This window comes from Artemia franciscana, chromosome 21 (genome assembly GCF_032884065.1).
Source record: "Artemia franciscana chromosome 21, ASM3288406v1, whole genome shotgun sequence".
Lineage (NCBI taxonomy): Eukaryota > Metazoa > Arthropoda > Branchiopoda > Anostraca > Artemiidae > Artemia > Artemia franciscana.
This window is the reverse complement of record NC_088883.1, coordinates 3,448,621-3,469,540: the sequence shown is the minus strand read 5'-3', so window position 1 is coordinate 3,469,540 and position 20,920 is coordinate 3,448,621. Positions and strand designations below refer to the sequence as shown.

General features: G+C 34.9%; 1 protein-coding gene across 1 annotated transcript in view; it reads left to right on the top strand.

The window, feature by feature from the left end:
• Positions 1-20,920, top strand: part of LOC136040606 (uncharacterized) — a 138,565-nt gene that overhangs the window by 65,326 nt on the left and 52,319 nt on the right. Inside the window, exon 3 of the mRNA XM_065724867.1 lies at positions 19,189-19,256. Within this exon, the coding sequence (XP_065580939.1) occupies positions 19,189-19,256 (68 nt within the window). The remainder of the gene's footprint in view (positions 1-19,188; positions 19,257-20,920) is intronic.

Sequence of the window (20,920 nt, the reverse complement as noted above, 5' to 3'; positions counted from 1 at the left end):
AATTACCCCCCCCCCCAACTATCCCAAAGAGAGCGGATCCGTTCCGGTTATGTCAATCATATATCTAGGATTTGTGCTAATGTTTCCCACCAAGTTTCATCCCGATCCCTTTACTCTAAGTGTTTTCCAAGATTTTAGGTTTCCCCCTCCCAACTCTGGCCCAATATCACCAGATCCGGTCGGGATTTAAAATAACAGCTCTGAGACACGATATCCTTCCAAACATCAAATTTCATTAAGATCTGATCAACCGTTCGTAAGTTAAAATACTTCTTTTTTTCTATTTTTCCGAATTAATGGGCCCCCACTCCCCCCCCCAGATGGTCAAATCGGGAAAACGACTATTTCTAATTTAATCTGGTCCGGTCCCTGATACGCATGCCGAATTTCATCGTCCTAGCTTACCTGGAAGTGCCTAAAGTAGCAAAACTGGGACCGACAGACCGACAGAATTTGCGATTGCTATATGTCACTTGGTTAATACCAAGTGCCATAAAAACCAAAACTATTACCAATGAAAAATCGAAGTGACTGAATAACCCTTCAATTAAATAGCTTTGAACTAAAAAATGATCAATCTTAGCCAGGGTTGCTATCCCTAGTGATTTGTCACTATTTCTAGTGATTTTCATGTGTTCTAAAAATTCACTAATTAGCACATAAATCACTAGATTATTGAAGAAAGTCACTATAAATAGTAAAATGTGTGATTTTTTTCACCATGTGGCAACCGTGGTATAATAAAAACTGTGTGGCACACGTGGCACTCTGAAGTGACACACTAGGTGTGAAAACTAGGCACCCCCTCAAACTCATAAGAGTTTAGCTGAAAATCTGTATCGCTATATATTATTACCGATTGTTACCACTACAAGTTTCGTGTTAGCCACTCTAAATCAGTTTTAAATTGGATTGTAATGGTGGAATAATTATTTGTCAGTTAGAATTTGTTGCTTTATTTGGATTGGATATTGATTTCCATCTTGCTATTGAGGGTATCGATCACAGTTATTGACTATGTAAATTACCATACTGATTATATAACTCAGCTGATTTTTAACCGGCCAGAGAATTACCTTCATAGTTTGTTGCTAATTTTATTTTTTTAACCTGATACGGCACCTTAAAAAATCAACCTATCTCATGCATTGTAAACGTTAGTCTGTGTGGCCAACTGTTTGAAATCCATTGGGTGGTCTTGTGTTAACTTTTATAGCTTGGATAGGAGATATGAATAAATGACAGAAAACTAAAGAACGGCACCTAATTTCTCGGATATCTTAGAATTTTTTTTTTTTAACCTCTCCTGTTTTGTGCCGAAGATAGAGCTACCTGTGCTGGCACGTACGCAGGGGGGGGGGGGCCTTTGCCCCCCCCCAAAGTTTGTGAAATGTTTGATTTCCCCATGGTTTCTCGTGATTTCTGGCAAAAGTAGGACATTTATTAAGAATCTAGATACATGTGTGAAGCCTTTTTCTGGGATTTTACAGCATGCAATTATCTGGTCAAGTCACTGCCAAATTATTCACCCATTTTTTGTCTAACTTTTTACCCTCTTTGAAGTAATTAGCGATTGTACTGTTATTTTTTTTTTTTTGTAAAAAGAGTTTGCTTTCCACAGCAAAATAGAATTATCCTTGATATTATGGCGTTTATCCCCCCTTTTCAGGATAAAGTACAGCTTTTAATGGATCAATTTTGGAAACTATGATTTTTATTGAAATCGATGTTTTTGCATAAGAAGAACTACCCCTTACAGCACCCATATTGCACTATTAACCCTAAAATTTTCCTTTCAGTGGGATATAATAGATTAATCACTGGTTCTAAATTACTATGAACATAATCTGAGCCGAAAACGTACTTTTGAGGCCTCAGTCTCCTTCCCCCCATCCGCTACAATACTACAGATTAAAGTTAATCTGTATTTTCCGATATACGTGCTTTTTGCATTTATTTAGTTACTAAATAAAAAAAGTGCTACTTTATATCTGCTGTTTCGAAGGTTTTGCCCCCCCCCCCGAAAAAAAATGCCTGTGTACGTGCCTGTACCTGTGGTATCACCTGGTTTGATTGACAAGCTCACCGATAAAAGAGATGTAAATTTTCACCGTCTTTTCAGTCAATTTCACAGTCAACAGCAAACTTTCGACATGGCCAATCGATGATGATGGCAAGTTCCCTGGGAAAATTCGCTAATGGCCCCTTTGTCTCTGTCACTCAATCGACGGTATGCGCTCGCAAAATGATTTTAAGCAATTGTATTGCCTGTTCCAATACTGCCAATCCGTCCACAAGTAGAAGCGCTTATTTGACTCTTGTCTTGGAGATCAAAACTTTCGGAAATGTTTTTGAGGGAAGGTGAAGAGGTGGTGAGAGGGATGAGGGAAGTTGAAATTTGGTGCCAAGGAAGGGGGACCCCCCATATGATCAACAGACTATAAGTTTGTTTTTTTAATCTTTTTTATGCCTGTCGTCTGACAAGCTCTTAGACAACATTTAAAATGGCTGATGGGAATATCGGCTAGTATACGTTTCTGTTAGCCTGGAATTTTTAAGCAAAGGTACATATTTATATAGTGAGTAGTGAAAATACCCGGAATATTTGAAAGTTACGTATATATTAATTCAATTTCAAGTAATGGTAGTTGTCGTTACCATCTTTACCTCAGTTAACAATAAAGGTAGGGTTAACCGCTGTGTCCGTATTTAGAGGTCATTTCTATCATGCCCATGTACGTAGGTAGAAATTTTGGAGGGAGGACTATAATCAACACTCTTTGAGGGGACTATAATAAACTCTTTTTTGGGCTGTGGGGGATGCTATAATAAAATGCAATTTAAAAAAAAATGATTCAGTTCCCAGAAATTCAAGAAAATTCAGGATTTCGAGGTTGGACCCCAACTATCCCACCTGATGGCCCACCTGAGTATATCCCTTGTAATTGCTAGGAATTTTGTATGACATTTTCATACTTCCGAGATAATTGGTGACGATAATTTTCTAAGCTGTTGTAAAAGAGAGGAATAGCCGGGCAATCTATGTTCGACCACACATTGACCCTCATAATCGATTATGTCCTACATGTCATCCAATTAAGACCAGCTTATTAAGCGGTTTCGGCAATTATTTTAGGAGTCGAAATTCAAGTACGTTTTTAACAATAAAAAAAAATTGACACACACATACCCCTAGTGGGCTCTACAACCCCATAAACATGGAAATGGTAAAGAAAACTAACGAAATATATTAAAAAAATAATTAGATTAAAAAATGTTCTAAATAATGAGAAAATACTTAAGAAACTAAAAAATATTTTTGAGAGGGTAAAGAATATAAAGAAAATATAGTTGGGTATCCTTCGAAGCCATATCCAGGTGGGGTGTATCTGAATAGACTTCCCTCCCCCCAAAGTCTTGGTTTGACTTGTAGAAAAGTAAAAAAAAAACAGATGCAGACATTTTTTGCGTTATAATAGGTTTTTGGTACCCATCCCGAACAAAATCTTGGATAGGCCCTGGTATCCAGATTAATGATTGTCGTTCAGACCGCACATACATGGATTTAAGTTAGAAACAAATTAGAATTTAGGCTTACTATATGAATTCAGTGATTGTCACTCCTTTTAGCGGAGATGGAAAAATCACTTCAAAATTGATTGACAGCTACTAAGCACCCCAGGTATGCTTTCCAATTACGGATCATTAGTCACTAGCTGTAATCACATAAAACTTACTAGCTAAGGTACTTTGTAATATTTACCCGCCTGGTGTTCATGACAAATCAGACATTAGGATATCAGATATTTGCGTCGTAATCAAATATAGTACTGTAAAAACGAAGTTAAAGCTCATTCTAACGGTAATTTTAAGTTCTAATGCCTCTTCGAGTATCAAAAGAGATTGTGTCACAATTAAAATGCTATTTTTGGAAGTTTTGTACTACAGAACAACTATTCAGGTCATACCAGGACCGCAATATGCTTGAATCATGGATCGAAAAATCTGAGTGTGTCAAAAGCAGTTGAAAATCCTTGTATAAAAACCTCCCACTTTCTTAGTGCATATAATGATGGTGTATTTCACGCCACGGAGAATGGGCACCCTACACGATGCATATTACATGACGGTGTTATGCACTGGCACCATACACAGAGCATAAAATGCATATTACACGGAGGTTTTTTACAAAGCAGAAATTTGAAAGCTTTATTTGAACAATTTGATTCATAATTTTGAAGAAGTAGATCGAAATATTACTTAATGGTACACTAGATTCAAGTGTAATTTGATGCAAACGTATTTTTATTTTTGATGGGCCCTAGGGGTGGTGTTCTGATCCATGTCGAGGGGATAATATGTTACCAAAGTCCGCTTGATTTGGAGGAATTTGTTTAGACTTGGTATTAAAATAGATGCAGATTTGATATCAGCTACCCTTTTGTTGCAGAAAGATTGTTTAGATTGGGTATTAAAGTAGATGCAGATTTGATATCAGCTACCCTCTTTTTGCAGAAAGATTGTTTAGATTGGGTATTAAGGTAGATGCAGATTTGATATCAGCTACCCTCTTGTTGCAGAAAGATTATTTAGAATGGGCATTAAAGTAGATGCAGATTTGATGTCAGCTACCCTGTTGTTGTAGAAAGATTGTTTAGATTGGGTATTAAAGTAGAAATAGATTTAATATCAGCTACCCCCTTGTTGCAGAAAGATTGTTAGATTGGGTATTAAAGCTGATGCAGATTCGATATCAGCTACCCTCTTGTTGTAGAAAGATTGTTTAGATTGGGTATTAAATTAGATGCAGATTTGATATCAGCTACCCTCTTTTTTGCAGAAAGATCGTTTCGATTGGGTACTAAAGTAGATGCAGATTTGATATCAGCTACCCTCTTGTTGCAGAAAGATTGCTTAGATTGGGTATTAAAGTAGATGCAGATTTGATATCAGCTACCCTCTTGTTGCGGGAAGATTGTGAGCGTTAAATAGAAGGTGAAAAATGTAGTCGTTGCACTCTTGTAACACGGTAGGATGGGATAGAAATGGGTATTTGCGTGGAAAGATCTTGATGAAATTCTAAATTTTCCCAAATTTCTGGGCATTCTATTTTCAAATTATAAAAAAAAAAGTTTTTTGTGATTGGGTCCTTCCCTGAAAAAGATTCTTGTGTGCGTTCTTATTTTTCTTTCTTTTTATTATTATTATTATCATAACTCCCTAGAGCTATATTCAGTTTCTAAAATTTGTTCCCGACAAATTTATCTGATTAAACAGCTTTTTTAAAAACGTGTTTTGGATGCATTTGTTGCTTTTGGCGTTCTTTGTCATGTCCAGGGAAAAACCGGAACTTGAAAATGACAGGGATTTAGAAGCGATCTTGTATGGTTTCAACATTTGTCTTTTTCTCCCTCCGTAATCTGTCACTTAGTTGGCATCTTGTATTATATCAGCTTAAAGAATTAGTCTGTCCTTATGGAAAATAAACAAAAAACTTTTTCATATATATTTATACACAGCTGTCAGAGCAATCGTGTGTAGCAATGGCGTTGTTTACTGAAGATTTGTTTCAATATTCGTTTTATCAAAGTCAATTTGCATGTTAAGTTTATTATATTAATTCAAAAAAATTTGTCAAGAAAAGTAAAGAGTCATATTAAGTTTAAAACGAGCAGAAATGAACTTATACATTGATTCAGATTAAAAACTGACCAAAATTAATACAAAAGAATAAGTGGAACCTAAAATGAAAAGAAATGACCACATATAAGAGTCGGACTAATTTTGTAAATTTGTCAAGTTAACAGAAAAAATAGGTGGTGAAAGGTATCCATTTGGTGAGTGGAGACATGAAAAGATCACCTCTCTAAAGGTCACAGCGTCATTTGCACGTTACTCAAAACGATTTATGTTTTGATCATTGGGTTTTTTATTTGTCATAATGACATCCAAACGTCAAAATTAAGGTTTATAAATAATAATTTTTCGTTAGTAAGATCGGACAAATCACCCCCCCCCCTCCTCAAACCCTCTACAAAGCTTAAGTTTTATATACGCTTTACTGAAAACCATAGTCCATACATTTCAATATTTTATTGGTCAAAGCATCAACAAAAAAAACAAAAAAAAAACATGATAATAACCAAGATCGCAGAAAAAAAAAAAGATACTTGCGTGTTATAGTGACCACGCTTAAGTTCTTAAGTTTCTGTAATTAGCTTAGTCTCAGTGAGATAAACTACTATGTAGGTATATTTAATTATACATTTAAAATATGGAGTTGGTTAGGTATTTAATATAATGTGTTCCGGGCAGCCAGCTTTCCATAAGTCTCTGTTGAATTTTCCATATTTTGGTATATCAAACAGTTCGTGGTAACGAACTGTAGTAAGGAGCGACTCGGCTCAATAGTAACCGAAACTCTAAAAAACGGAATTTTGATACCAGTAGTTACATAAAAAGAATCGCATTTTAATGATGATTCTAAATATATGAATTTCATTCAGTTTAGTCTTACCCATTAAAGCCTGAGAAAATTTGCCTGATTTTCGAAAAAAAGGGGAAAGCCCCCTAAAAGTCATAGGTTCTAAATGAAATCCTATCATCACATTCAGCGCATTAGAAAACCCTATTGAAGATGTTTCAAGCTCTTATCTGCAAAAATGTGGAATTTTGTATTTTTTGCCGGAAGAAATATCACGGATGCGTGTTTATTATTATTATTTTTTCCAGGAGTGATCGTCCTAACCATATGGTCCTAGATAATTGTGAGAGGACTCATTTGAACGGAAAAAAAAGTTCTGGTGCCCTTTTTAAGTGACCAAAAAGGTTGAAGGGCAATTAGGCCCCCTTCCATCCTCTTTTTTCCCTAAACCGTCCGATCAAAATTTTGAGATAGCCATTCTGTTTGTCATAATTGAAAGGCCCAATAACTGTGCCTTTGGATATAACATGACCCCCCCCCCCTTCCACAGCATAGGGGAAAGGTTTTTGAGTTATAAGATTGTCCCATTGTTACGCATAGTATTTGTTATTGGGAAGTATATATACATTTTCGTACAGGTAGGGGAACGATTTTTTGTTGTTTTTTCTGCGCGGGAAAATTCTATGGGGAAAGAATTTTCCAGGGGATGAACCTTTCAGGGGAAATTATATACTGGAGGAATTGGCCAGAATTCCTAAACAAAATTCTTTTTATAGGCCTTTTCTCTTTTCCGTCTCACTTTTTACGCGTGGAGCTTTTAAGGCTAATTTTCAGGAATAACTCTCACCGTGATTGAATTCTCTGTGGAGGTGGGGGCCAGATTTCCTAGCATTATTTGAAAAAACGATCAGGAATTAAAGAAAAAAACAAGTTTTTTTTTCAACCGAGAGTAAAGAGCACAAATAAAACTTAATATGAACACAAATTATTACGTATGTGAAAGGGATTGCCCCCTTCTCAAACCTCGCTCCTAATGCTAAAGTTTGAATTGTGTCACAATTCTTTAAGAACGACTCTTGAAACACAAGGGTCGTTTAATTAGAACAATAAGAAGCTTTTTTAAAAGTGCTAAAAAACTTTAGCGTAAAGAGCGAGGTGTTGAGGAGAGGGCAATGCCTTTCATATACGTTGTAATTTCTCTTTGTTTTAAGTTTTAATGATGCTCCTTAGTTTCAGTTGAAATAATTTCTTTTTTTTATTTCATTAGGATTAACCTAACTTCATATCTTTGGCGTGGTTGCTATAACACGTAAGTACAAAAAAGTTCTTTGGAAATATTCATATTTCATGTTTGTGACTATCTGTTTGTTGATATTGCTTTCATTGTGATTTATTGTTTATTTCTAGTATACATAATTTTTTATTTTAAATTTGCGACTTTCGATGTAATTCTACTATTTTAAGAAAACAGTCTTCGTCAATGCTTTTTATTTTGATTTTATTTCATTCAATGATATCGGAAATATCCCTTCATGACGTTTTTAAAATAAATAGTGGTGATTTTTGAAAGCAATCTGTTTAGTTTATTGAAGCATTATTTTGGATTGACGAACCAGCAAACGAACTAACTACTATTCTGTCGAAAATTTACTGCACTAACAAATTAAAATAGATTGATTGCTGAAAATACAGTGTTGTTAGGTAAGCCATTTTTCTCTAGCGGTCGGGACCTTGCGTTTTGGCCGTGGTAATTAAGGCTGGAATCTACGTTGTGACAATAATTTTTGTCCTGTAGTGGTGCAGTAGAATTGAGCTCAATTTGATAATACGGTTCGAACCTGAGTTCGAACTCTGCCGCAGCAACACACTTGTAGGGCTTCGGAATTTGATTCTGATGAAGAGATTGTGCGAAGGTGGAATTATCAGCTAGTCTTAGTACAAGTCTTCGCTGATTTTTGAGGTGAGGAATTCTAAAACCCCGTTAGGGGTATTTGATGGATGAGAATGGAGGACTTGTTTTTGGGGTTGCGGAAGAGGGGTATTAATAAAGAAAAACAGTTCTATTAGATTATGGAGATAAGAAGTGCTCAGAAACTTGGGAGGATTTGGGATTTCGGTGTGAGAGCGGGTCCCTAGCTTCTTCTCTACCTGTTACTTGATCCTGGTAATTCTGACGATTGAGTTTCTTTTCCAATCGACCGTCGTCTTCGAATGGTTTCAGGTTTTTTTTCGACCTCTTCTCTTGTTGATTATCAAGCACTGTACTGTTGGATTGTACTGTTGCAGTTGGGGGGCTGCCGCCCCCCAAACCCCCCGCTTTTAAGGACTCTTTTGTACAGGTTTTTTGTTGAAGGGGGCGTCCGCTCCCCTAAACCCCCGCTCTTGGCTTCAGAAAGGCCCTCTTTTAATTAACAAAAAATTGAAATGAATGAATAATGGAATAACTTCGAAAAATGTTAAACACAAAAGGACAGGAGAACCATTGCGCCGAAACTTGTAATTAGTAACAATGAAGTCCCCCCACAACAAAAAACCTGTACAAAAGAGTCTTTAAAAGCGGGGGTTTTGGGGGGCGGCAGCCCCCCAACTGCCTCTCCTAATTCCTATACGTTTTAAGGTCTTCTCTTGTTGATTATCAAGTACTGATATTTTTCGGATTAGACTATTTCTCCAGAAAAGTATTTTACAGTCTTACTGTACAGTACAAGTCGTTTTTTACTAGTTCGTGTCGTAATAACCGTGGTTTCCTTGGTCTATTGTTACTGCTACAGCCATGGTTGTATCACGAGGGGGGGGGGTTGTTCGTACAAAAATAGCAGAAATGAATGTAATACATGTCCACAGGAATGTGGACATGTAATAAATGTCCAAAGAATGCATGTAACACATGCAACCCCTCGATCAAAAATACTGGATATGACCCTGGCTATAATGCTAGTCATTTTAGACCATGTAAAACCATGCTATGGTACAGATTTCTGTAGCTTCCGATACTCTTTAGCGTGTCCAGCCACAAGGCGGAACATGAAGGTGTCAGGAATATATAAAATTGTTCTTGTATGGTTTCAACATTAGCCTACTCCTTTTTCTCCTGCGATTCGTGAGTTAGTTGACAGTTGGCATCTGGTATTTTGTCAGCTGAAAGAATCGCTTTTTTACGAAAAAAAAACCGCTGTCAATATAAATCACTGTCGGTTTCGTCCAGTTAATTCGATAAAGGTAAGAGGCGTTGCGTACGGTCCAGGAGTCACTACTTTGGAAATGGTGTTAGAAATGAAGGTTCTAGAGACAACTCAAGAGTACAATTAAAAAGAAAACATATATTATAGAGAGGCAGGAGGAAGGGAGTTATGGGGGCTGGGGTATGATGCGATACATAAATCATGTTGATTTATTTTGTGCGATTTGAATGAGTTTGGTTTGTGGTTTGGCTGTATCGTTAGCCTACATTTTTTTTTTTTTTTTTTTTTTTTTTTTTTTTTTTTTTTTTTTTTTTTTTTTTTTTATTGTGTTAGAGTTGAAGGAATTGGCAAGTACTTTGGGCGGCTCACTAGCAAAAACGTCAGTTTTTCGCAAGTGCAGTGTTTGTAAATGGTAAAAAAACGTTTTTCTGTTTGTAAATGAAGAAATTTGACCTAAAATCTCATAGCAACAATGACCTTTTGTTCCATTATTTTACAACTATAGCGTATTTTTCTATGCCAAACACGTGATTTCTCAGTTCCGGAGAGACAACATTCTGTTGATTCATGATCTGATTGGTTTTTAACTTGATGTGTGAAATGTTCTAGTATCAATGAGAGTGGATATAAATTCTGATCTTGAGTGAAAATGTTCCGATTTTTTTTTTTTATTTTTTTTTTTGCCTTTCCCAAGAACATCAACTTTAAGAACAGTCTAATGTGCATTTTGGTTGGTGTTTGATGTCAGTCAAGTCTGGATAGCATATTTGGCTAAAGATTTGAAACAAATCCACAATTTGGAAGGGCAGAACGTAGAGAGCGATGGGAGGCAATAAATGACGGCAAAAACCAATTTTTACTAGCTTAAGATTGAACAAAGCAACTTCTTTTGCTGATTTATAATACTACTACTACTAACAACTTACTGCAGCACCAAGCCGCCTAAGGCCAACACAGCTTCATACGTTCCTTCTCCACCCAGTCTATTCAATTATCCCCTCCCATGAACTTCCATCTTCTTTGAAGTTCATTCTTATGGCCCCTTCCCATCACATTTGGGAAGGACCTGTTTTTCATTTAGATCCGGTGGATGACCAATAGCGCAATCTTAGATAATCTATTGTTCTTCAGCCATAAAACGTGGTCAGGCCATCTTATCCTTTCTTTCATTATAGCCCAAGGAAAGTGCATCGAACTACATTTTCTCTGCAGTTTATTCTTCAGTCAAACGAGTACCAAACTATTGTAATATTGTAATAAATGTTTTATCCTTTTATTGATCCATTTATTGATGCGCACGTTCTGTGAAAGAAATAACAGGAATTGCATTTAAAAGACTAGAGCCAACGAAAAAGAGATTAAAACCAAAAATTAAGTAATTTTTTTATCAAGCGCTAGTTTTATATTTTTTTGCCAGTGCTTCTAAGCACTGAAAATAAAAAAGGAATAGCGATATTAACTTTATAACATCTTCACCGGGTAGGTTTCGACCCTTTTCATTCCTGAAAGTTACATTGACCTAATTAGACTATGGTACTTTAGAAGATAGAAAGAAACACCTAATCTAGAACTTTACCAAAATTAGAGAAAGTTGGAAGTTAAATTTTTGATGAAAAAGACCTCCAGATGCAGATGTGCAATTTTTGTGAGTAGTGGGAATAATATGAAGATTCAGCGGTAAATATGCTAAAAATATACGGCTCTCAATTGTTTAAGAACGCGTATGGTGGTTTTCCTTTGAAGATGCATTTGTGTTTGAGAATAAAAGATTGTTAATGTTTGAATTTTTATGAACAAAATCTATTGTTAAGTATATCTGTTTAGATTATACCGTTGATTTTCGTAGTTCAACGTGGTAAGAATGACCGAAATGTGTTACTACCCTCAGAACTTCAATGTCCTCGGTACTTCAAGCCAGTCAGAAAAGTGAAAAGTTAAATTTTACCTGATTGACTCCCTTTAATTAAATTCTAAGCAAATAAAAAAGTTTTTTTTTTGTGAATAAATCGTTTACAATCATTCTCTATTTTCTCTGCTATGGCTTAGGCAGAACTACTGCTCCAACTGACGAATTATCTCCCTGGATATACAACCTAAAAAGTTAACCCTGAAAGTTAGGATTCTTAGCATGGATTTTGAATTGGTGGTTAGAGTAGGTTCATGTAATATTAGATTGAAAAAAAAATCACCTAAAAGTAAGGAGCAACATTGAAACTCAAAACAAACAGAAATTATTCCGTATGTGAGGGGGTTGACCTCTTCTCAATACCTCGCTTTTTACGCTAAAGGTTTTTTTAACTTTAAAAAGCTTATTATTCTAATTAAACGGCCCATGTGTTTCAGGAGAACAGGAAACACAAGGGAGAATATTCAAAAAATACATCCAAGTGGCTTCACTGAGACGCATCAAGATGGTGGATGCCACTACTGATACATGAGCAACAAATATGCTATTTCTCACCCTTTTCGACAATACTAGGGCACTAAATATATATTGGTGTGCCCGGTGATGGTCGTCGTAGCCAAGTGGTTAGCGCTCCGGACTTGAAATCGTGAGGTCAGGGATTTGAGTCCTGGTGTTAATGGTTCGGGATGGGGATCAATAGTGTAACTCTGTAAGCTCAGGCAGATTTGACCCAGCTCTAAATGAGTACGTGGAGAATGAAATCAGTATGAATACTGTGATCCAATATGTCGTGCTTATTGTTGGTTATATTATGTACTCTAAGTGATTTATTATGTACGTATCATTATTTATGCGCGACAAACCAAAGCTGTCTGCGTTGTGGTAATTATCCAATGAAAATCCAAATAGTCTGTAACATAAGGACTATTCAGTTGATGATTAATTTATTTCTCTTTTGTTTTAATTTGATCTGCATAAGTTGTGGCATATTAATTCCAAAAGAAAAATTCCCACTCATCACCTCATTGCTTTATAATAATTACCATTTATAATCACCATTGCTTTATAATATAAATCTCAAAACAAAAATATAAAAATATAAGGCAGCGTCATACAGCCAGTGGGGACTGGTGTCCCCTCCTGTCCCCCCTTATATGTGTCCATGGTAATATCGACACATCAAAGTAAGGGAGGAAATTAGGAGGGAAAAAAGAAAAGGGTAAAATAAAAATAAAATAAAAGTCGTGGCGTTATCATCCCCGAGATATTTGATGACTTAATGTCACCTAACAAAAGTAAACAAAACGTCATCTAACTACATTAAAAATAAAACAACAAAAATGCCAATGACGCTGATTATGATAATAACTCAACAAGGAGTAAACAGGACCGAAACTGCCACGGAGACATCCACTTCGAAAAAACAACAACACGGAATTACAATAACAATGCTATGACAATATGAAGAGAATTAAACACAAACAAAACGCTGTCGTCTTATTATTGCAAAGCAAGTAGTGCTGAAAAATAACCAATATGTCAAGCGACTTTTACACGCTTTTAATTGTGTTAGTTTTCGTGATTATTGCTGAACTGATCTGCTAATCAATATTTAGTTTTGAGTAGGAAACATTATTAATAATAATTCAGAGGACAATTCGGCACTTCCTTGTTAGCTAGTTCACACTCAAGGATCAGACACTAACAGATCAGACAATAACCAGACAATTTGCTAAGGCTCAGTTGATAGGTATCTTTTTATTAAATATTTAATATAGAAAGATGGTATTTTGATGGGTTAGGTATTTAATATAATCGCTCCGGGTGTCCCCCCTCCTTTCATAATTCCTGGCTGTAGTTTCCATAATTTTGTTACTAAACTATTATATTGTCATCAGATTTTGGTATATTTCATTATGATTGACCTAACTTCACTTCTTGAGTGGATAATAGTTAACAAGGAAGTACCGAGAATTCCTCTAAACATTTTCTGAACCATCATTTATTTCTGGAATCGATAGCTGCCAAGAATATATTTTCTTTTAATCGATAGCTCCCGAGAAAATCCAGTACTGGTACTTAAATGGAAATTTATTTTTTATTTAATATATTAATTTATTTAATTTATATTACTAATTTTATATTAATTAATATATTAATTTATTATATTAATTTATTTTATAATTTGCAAGAAAAACCATTACAAAAATAGTGCTGAAAAATAATCAGGAGGAAAAGCGACTTTACACCTTTACTTATTTGTATTTATTTGTCTTAGTTTGAATGTTTGTTGCTGAATTAAGCTATTATAAGTTCATGTGTAGTTTTGAATTTTAAATAGTCTTGGTAATTATTCGGAGGAAAATTCGCCTTAACATTTTCTATTCCAAAACTTATTCCTAAAATCGATAACTGCCAAGAGTATGTTTGGTAAAGGTCTAGAACAGCGACTCTCCAGAAGGAGACATGCTAGAACAAAAAGAGAGATATTTCTAAGTTGCCAATTTCATGCTCATTTTTATAGTTTTGTGTATTTTTTTAACAATCCATCTCCATCCCTACCCCTAATGATCTCATATAGCCTTTACAAAAAAAATAACAAAAAAAATGAAATTCTTTCTTTATAACATGCAACAAGTATCAATTTTTACCCCATTTTCATCTGTTTAAAATCCTTTTCGTCGATCACCTACATGAGACCATTAGGAGCGGCATTGGGGACGAATTTGTAAAAATTCGAACGAAACCATAAAAATGAACATTACATTAGTAATTTAAACATATCTCTCTTTTTGTTCTTGCATTTTTTCCTTCTTTAAAGATGCTATTATGAACCTTTACGGTACGCTTTTGCAATCGAAAGCTTCCGAGATATGGCAGTACTGGTGTTCAAAAGAAAATGAATAATTTATATTATTTGATAATAATTATTTAATTTATATTTATATTATTTTAAATATAAATATAATATAATATAAATATAAATATAATTATATATAAATATATATTATTTTAAATTATAAAATAATTTATATTATTTAATTTATATATTATTTAATGAATAATTTATAAAAAACTCTTAAATTTGTTATAATTTGCTAGCACACTATTGGATGGCCAAAAGAACATGCTTTTGCGACTTTTGACGCAAAGTCAAGCAATGATTGTTTAAGGGGCATGCATGATTATTAACCTGCATACACATAGTGTCTTTTGATTTAGTTCAACTTTCCCCTCAGCATTTCCTGAATTTTCACCTTCATACCTATAGCCTTAGTAGTAGTAGGAGGCATAATTGTCGTAGTAGTAGTAGTTGTCTTGAATCCATACATTACACACATTTACATTTATTAAAAAAAGAAGACAAAGACTTTTTGCATTTTATGTGCCAAGAAAGGCAATAAGCTTGGAAGGACAAGCAAGGTTTTTACTCTCAGCTAGTTAGAAGCACATTTATAACGAGCTACTCAACACACAAGAAACTCAACTGTTGAAGGAATTGGGGAAAAAGAGAAAGAGGAAAAGACAAGACGAAGATTGGTGAAATACCTTGAACAGAATTAGAACCTGGAGTGGGCTGCACATCAAATTCACTCACGAGATAAAAGAAACCTCTTTGCTCTTGACTTGAAAGCCGGCAGACTAGGTACATTTTTTCACGCACTCGGGCAATATATTCTAAACATGGGGACCATAATGGCGAATCACAAAAGATTCCCGAGTAGTACTCCTAAACTCGTGAGTTAAGTTATCAGCTTTTCTTGTATTATGATCGTGGCGGTCTCTATTAAAAGTAAAAAAAAAATTCAAAAGCAGGAGTGAGCAGCTGACTCAAATATTTGTACAGAAAATCGCAACTTGGTAGTCTCGACTTTGGGATAAATTCATTAACTCATTCTTTTTAAAATGCTCATGTGCAGGAACCTCATCAGAATCATAAAATTCTGATAATAATTTTACAGTTCTATTCTGAAGTTTCTGTAGTCTTTTGAAGCATGTTACAAAATTACTTGCCCATGTAGAGCATCCTCGGCTAATAATATGGACAGAATATAGATTATATTCTGAATCTTTCAGAATATATCTCTATAGAGATCAGAATGATCTCTATTCAGAATATAGATCATTATCAGAATCTTTTTAGGACTAGATTTTTAATTCTTCGCGTCACCCCGAAGCCTCTGCTTAATTTTTCAGCTATCGCACTCGAATGGTTTTTTCACGAGAGATTTTGTCAATCAAAAAACCCAAATACGTCGTTGTTGCTACTCTTTTTATCACATTTCCTCGAACCATGATTTGATCATTCCCAGCACTTGACGAGAGTCTAGAAAATGTCATGAAGAAAGTTTTAGAAAAGTTTAGGGTTAATAGATTTTGTTAAGAATAAGTTAGAAATTCAGAAACTGTATGATGAATTTTATTATATAAAATGTCAAGTGAGGGCGCTGCTAGAAAGAGCGAAGTGTCATATGCAAACAGGATGACAACAACCACTGACAGGTAATGCTTCACTCGATCAATGAAAATGATGAAAAGGAGGGGTCTCAGGATTGAACCTTGTGGGACCCCGCACTCTTTTTTGAAGATAAAAATAATCCATTCTGAACTATCTGATACCGATTGTGTAGACACTATGAAAACCACTTCACTCCAGTCGAGTCAAGAGCTTGAATAAACTCTGACTGGTTCACCGTATCGAATGCTTTTTTCATATCCAAAAACACAGCTGCGGGTATGAGACCAGCTTCAAATGCATCACTAATCCAATCAACCAATTTCAGAACTGCCATATCCGTAGATAACCCTTTTCTGAACCAAATTGGTTTTCCATTAGAATTTTATTCTTTTTAATATACTAGCTTAACTGGGCATATACCACTTTCTCATATAACTTAGAGAAAAGTGAGAGAATAGATATAGGTCTTCGATTCGCTGGGTCATCTTGTTTGCCTCATTTATGAAGACGAACCACTCTTGCAATCCTTAGTGCTTTCAGGAAGACTCCAGAGAAGCGTTGATGAGGTGCGTCAAGACAGTTAAGACACTCGTGTTTGCGGCTTTCATGAGCTTCAGCGACAACTCATCCAACCCGCAAGAGCGTGACTTCATCGTAGCCATGAATCCCGTTCCAAATATCTTGCAAACTCAAAGGAATTCTTACTTGCAGGCTGCCTTTCAAAAACAAATCCATAACTCGCAGATGTTCGTAGGTTAGCCCGCGCTTGATCGCAACGTCTATTTCCTTCATTTGCAAAATAACCAAACAGAAATTCAGCAATGTGCTGATAATCAGTAAGACGAGCTCCTGTCGTCTCCATGGCTCTCACCTCCTCCTTACTATGAAATTTACCCAAAAGTTTGTTTATAGTTTTCCATGTATTTTTCATATTCCCTTGGATTCATAAAATTTCATTTTGGAAATAAAGTTTCTTAACTTTCCGTTTTACTGAATTTAAAGTATTCCGAAATTTTTTGAATTTTACAAAATCACCATCTGTATGATCCTTTAAATAATTCATATAAAGTCGGTTTTTCTGCTTTATTGAAACTAGAATAGATTTTGTTATTCATGGTTTCTTAAGAAAATTTCTATTAGGGTTATTTTTCGTAAGCGGTATTAATAGCAGTGGTAACAGTTGTTGTAGTATTATTATTCACATATTGTTTTTTGGTCTGTTGAACACCCCCTCCTCATTATTCCGTGGAAGTTTCAAATTAGTATGATAAGCCGTTTCCAAAATATTGCTTGACCAGTAATTATTCACTTGGAGATTTTAGAGTTTATATATAATATATATATATATATATATATATATATATATATATATATATATATATATATATATATATATATATATATATATATATATATATATATATATATATATATATATATATATATATACGGTTCTCATTAGAAGCTCGTCTCATTTTTTATTTTGTCACTTTTTCTATTGTCGCTTCAATATCTCCTCTTTGTCTCCCTACCAGCTTTTATTTTCAGAAATTTCTTTTCTTTTATCTTTAGAATTTGTTTTATTTTATTTTCAGCTGCAGCACTTAGTTTGAAGTGGAGTCAAGCAAAATTTTGATTTATTAAAGTAGAGGTTTGAAGTGGGCCCGAGGCAGGTCCAATACCCCTGCCCCACTTCACTTCCGACAACAATTTTCTAGCTGAAGGGTGGGCATGTTACATGTTGCATTAGTTTTTAAAAGAAAAAATAATTTGGAAACATTGTTGGAAAAAACCCATGATTTCTTCTATATATGCTAGTACATTATTGGATGACCGAAAGAAAAGTATAGTTAGAAGCCTTCAAACTAGTGTTTCATCCTCCCACGTATCTCCGATTTTATCCAAGTTGATGTCAATACATCCATGGTTATAGTAATTTTCTGTCTGAATACCGATAGGTTTTGTCAAATACCGCTCTACTCGATCATATCCTTTTTATCTCATATCCTTTAATTTCATCATGAACTCGATCCATACCTGCCAATGAAAAATGGAGGAGGATTTCATGATATAAAGCCGATTGACCCCTCTCCCGGAGAAAAAAAAAACCAAGCATCAGCAACTTCCCTTAAGCCGGTACCTATGCTCGTGGTAGTCTTGGATTTAATCTGTCCTTGTGGTGGAAAAAAAAAGTAGGTCCGGAGATTGAGAGAAGCCTTGTGGTTTATGGCCCTTTTGAATTTGAGACAAGCCTACAGGTGTAACTATCAACAAAAGGACAGGATAGTCACATAAATGGTTTGACTAGTTTCAGATCTGAGCCAGAATTACGTTGTTACTTAGACGTTTTCTTAAATAATGACTCAAACCTGCCTAAAAATAAGACTACGTTTCTTTCAACGATTTACGACTAATTTGATCTATTTTTCCATTGAATATCACAATGAAGCGAATAGAAAAGCAAATTTTGGAACTGTTACTTGCTAGATGAATAAAGCCAAATCTTGGCTATCGGATAATAGCAATATTTTTAGATAACTTCGTAGACCACACTGCCTTTCCATGACGAAAATATAACAGTTAAAAATAGGGATGAAACCTTTTAATCAACAGTAAAACAAATATAAAATTTTAACTGAATATTTCGGACACATATACAGTGTCAATCATCAGCAGTAAAACTCGGATTTGTTTTCAGCAGTTTTACTGCTGATGATGGACACTGTATATGTGTCCGAAATAGTCAGTTAAAATTTTATATTTGTTTCTCTGTCGATTGAAAGGTTTCATCCCTATTTTGAACTCTTATATTCTTAGCAATATTTTTGTTTTGTATTTAAGCATCAAGACTGTAGAACTGCAAAAAGAACATACCAGAATTTGTAGATGAGGGTTTTTGGTAAAACATACCAAAGATCCTTCAAAACTTGTATAACATACCAAAGCATAAACGCTTATAGGTTTATGTTTAGGAACATAAACCTCTAAGGTTTAATGTTGTTTAGAAAGTTAGCTTCAAATTATTTCACAGATTTTGTACTTTTAATTCGAAATAAAGTTGTGACGTTTTGGACGAGATCAAAGGCTTTCGGTCTTTGAGACGAAAAAGGGAATTCAAAACTAGTTTGGTTGACTTTTCTTGTGGAACTAACTTTGCCATTCCGACCTATATCATTGTTTCCATTAAAGAGGCTAATAGTTTTTTGTTTTTTTTTAGGCAAGAAGTATTTCCTTGTCAACAAAACCTCCGGCAGCTCAACTAATTCCACCGGTTATCCCGCCTCGGTAAGTTTTCAGACTTTTCTTTTGCAACGACAATTTATTTAGAGGTTTTCAAAGAAAGAAAAATGGAATTACAGGGTAGCGATCTTTCTTTTCTCTTTAATTGAAGTTTTGTAAACTAGGTTGAAGGTAAACTTCTAGTTTTCGCCTATTTTCTTGTAATGAAGGAAGAGGAAGACATTTCTAACTTCATCTTGCTACACTGTCCGGTGGATTCAAATTTAGCAACCCTTGAAAGTGGTTAAGGTTGTGTTTTCTCTTATAGCTATCTAAATTCTAGGCTTTTCATATCACTTTCAATTTTTCTTACTGTACTTAAATAAAAAAATTGTCTGAATGAAAAGTTAAGAGCTATATTAAATGAACAGAAATAAAGTCATATAATAACTTAAAACAAACAGAGATTAATGTCAACGAATAAATGTAATTCAAAAGAAACAGAAATTAAAATGAAAAATCACATAAGCAGTAAGAAACCACAGTCTATCGGCTCGGCTACTTTACAACGATATGTCGAGTTCCGAATTCGAGTCACTGAGAAATAGTGCGTAAAGCTTTGATTTTTCAGCGGTTTCATCGTTCTTTTTTTTTTTTTAAATACAAAATCATTTTACATGTTTTATTGATCTCTAAAGAGGTCGCACCCGAATTTTAAGGTATAAACAGGTGCGATTGTTTGTTACGTTGGGAATTCGGTACACTTTCACAAGAGTGAGCTTATATCTCATGCTTGCTATTTTAAAACAAAATTTTATACAGAAGAACGTTATTTTTTTAGTAATTATAATTTTACGACCGATAAGGAAACTGGATTAAACCAGACTAAAAGCTCGATATTTTAACTATTTCTTTAATATAAAATACAAAACAAGTTTGAAGAACCTCTTGCTTTTACTCCACAAGAGCAGGTACAAGACGAAAAAAAAATGGAGCTCTCGAGTGTATAAGTACGTGCATAAGAGAGGGGCCTTGTCGGACCAATCCCCTCCCCGAAATTATCACTTCTTTTTTACCTTTTTATATTATTATATACCCTCATTGTGTTCGAGGGAGCTGTAAACTTTAAAAATATTTGTCTGTCCTCTAAGTTTATTGATGTCTTTTCAGTCATGTTGGTTGAAAGATTGCTAGGTTTTTTTTTTCCCACTGACGGTGAACTTTTCAGTTCTTGGTTTGGTTTTACTTTATTTTATTGCTCTGAAAATTTATGTCTCCTGAAAAGGCATATTTCTTTTCTTTACTAGTAAAAAAAAAATCTTATAAAACTAAAGAACGGAGCTTCGAAAAAGGTAAAAAAAAAGGGTTTTACAGTCCCTACCGGCGGTGCTGATCTCCATTTCTTGGCCCTTCAGCGAGGAAGTGCAGTGGGGGGTTGGAGGCCAACCATCCTGTGCTTTTGTACACCCTTCCTGTTTACCTTCCCCAGATTTCTCCAGGTACCCATTTAGAGCTGGGTCCGCTCCAGCTAAGCTTACAGAGTCACGCCACTGACCCCCGTCCATATACAAGATATATCTTAAAAACTAACTTAGATAAATTGATTTATTGTATATCCCTGTATTTGTAGAATACTAATAAACAGCGCTGTACTGAAAATTCAAAGTGACGCAAAAACAGGATGCTCTCTGAGGAACAGGAAAGTCCATAAGTACCAGGTAGAAAACAAA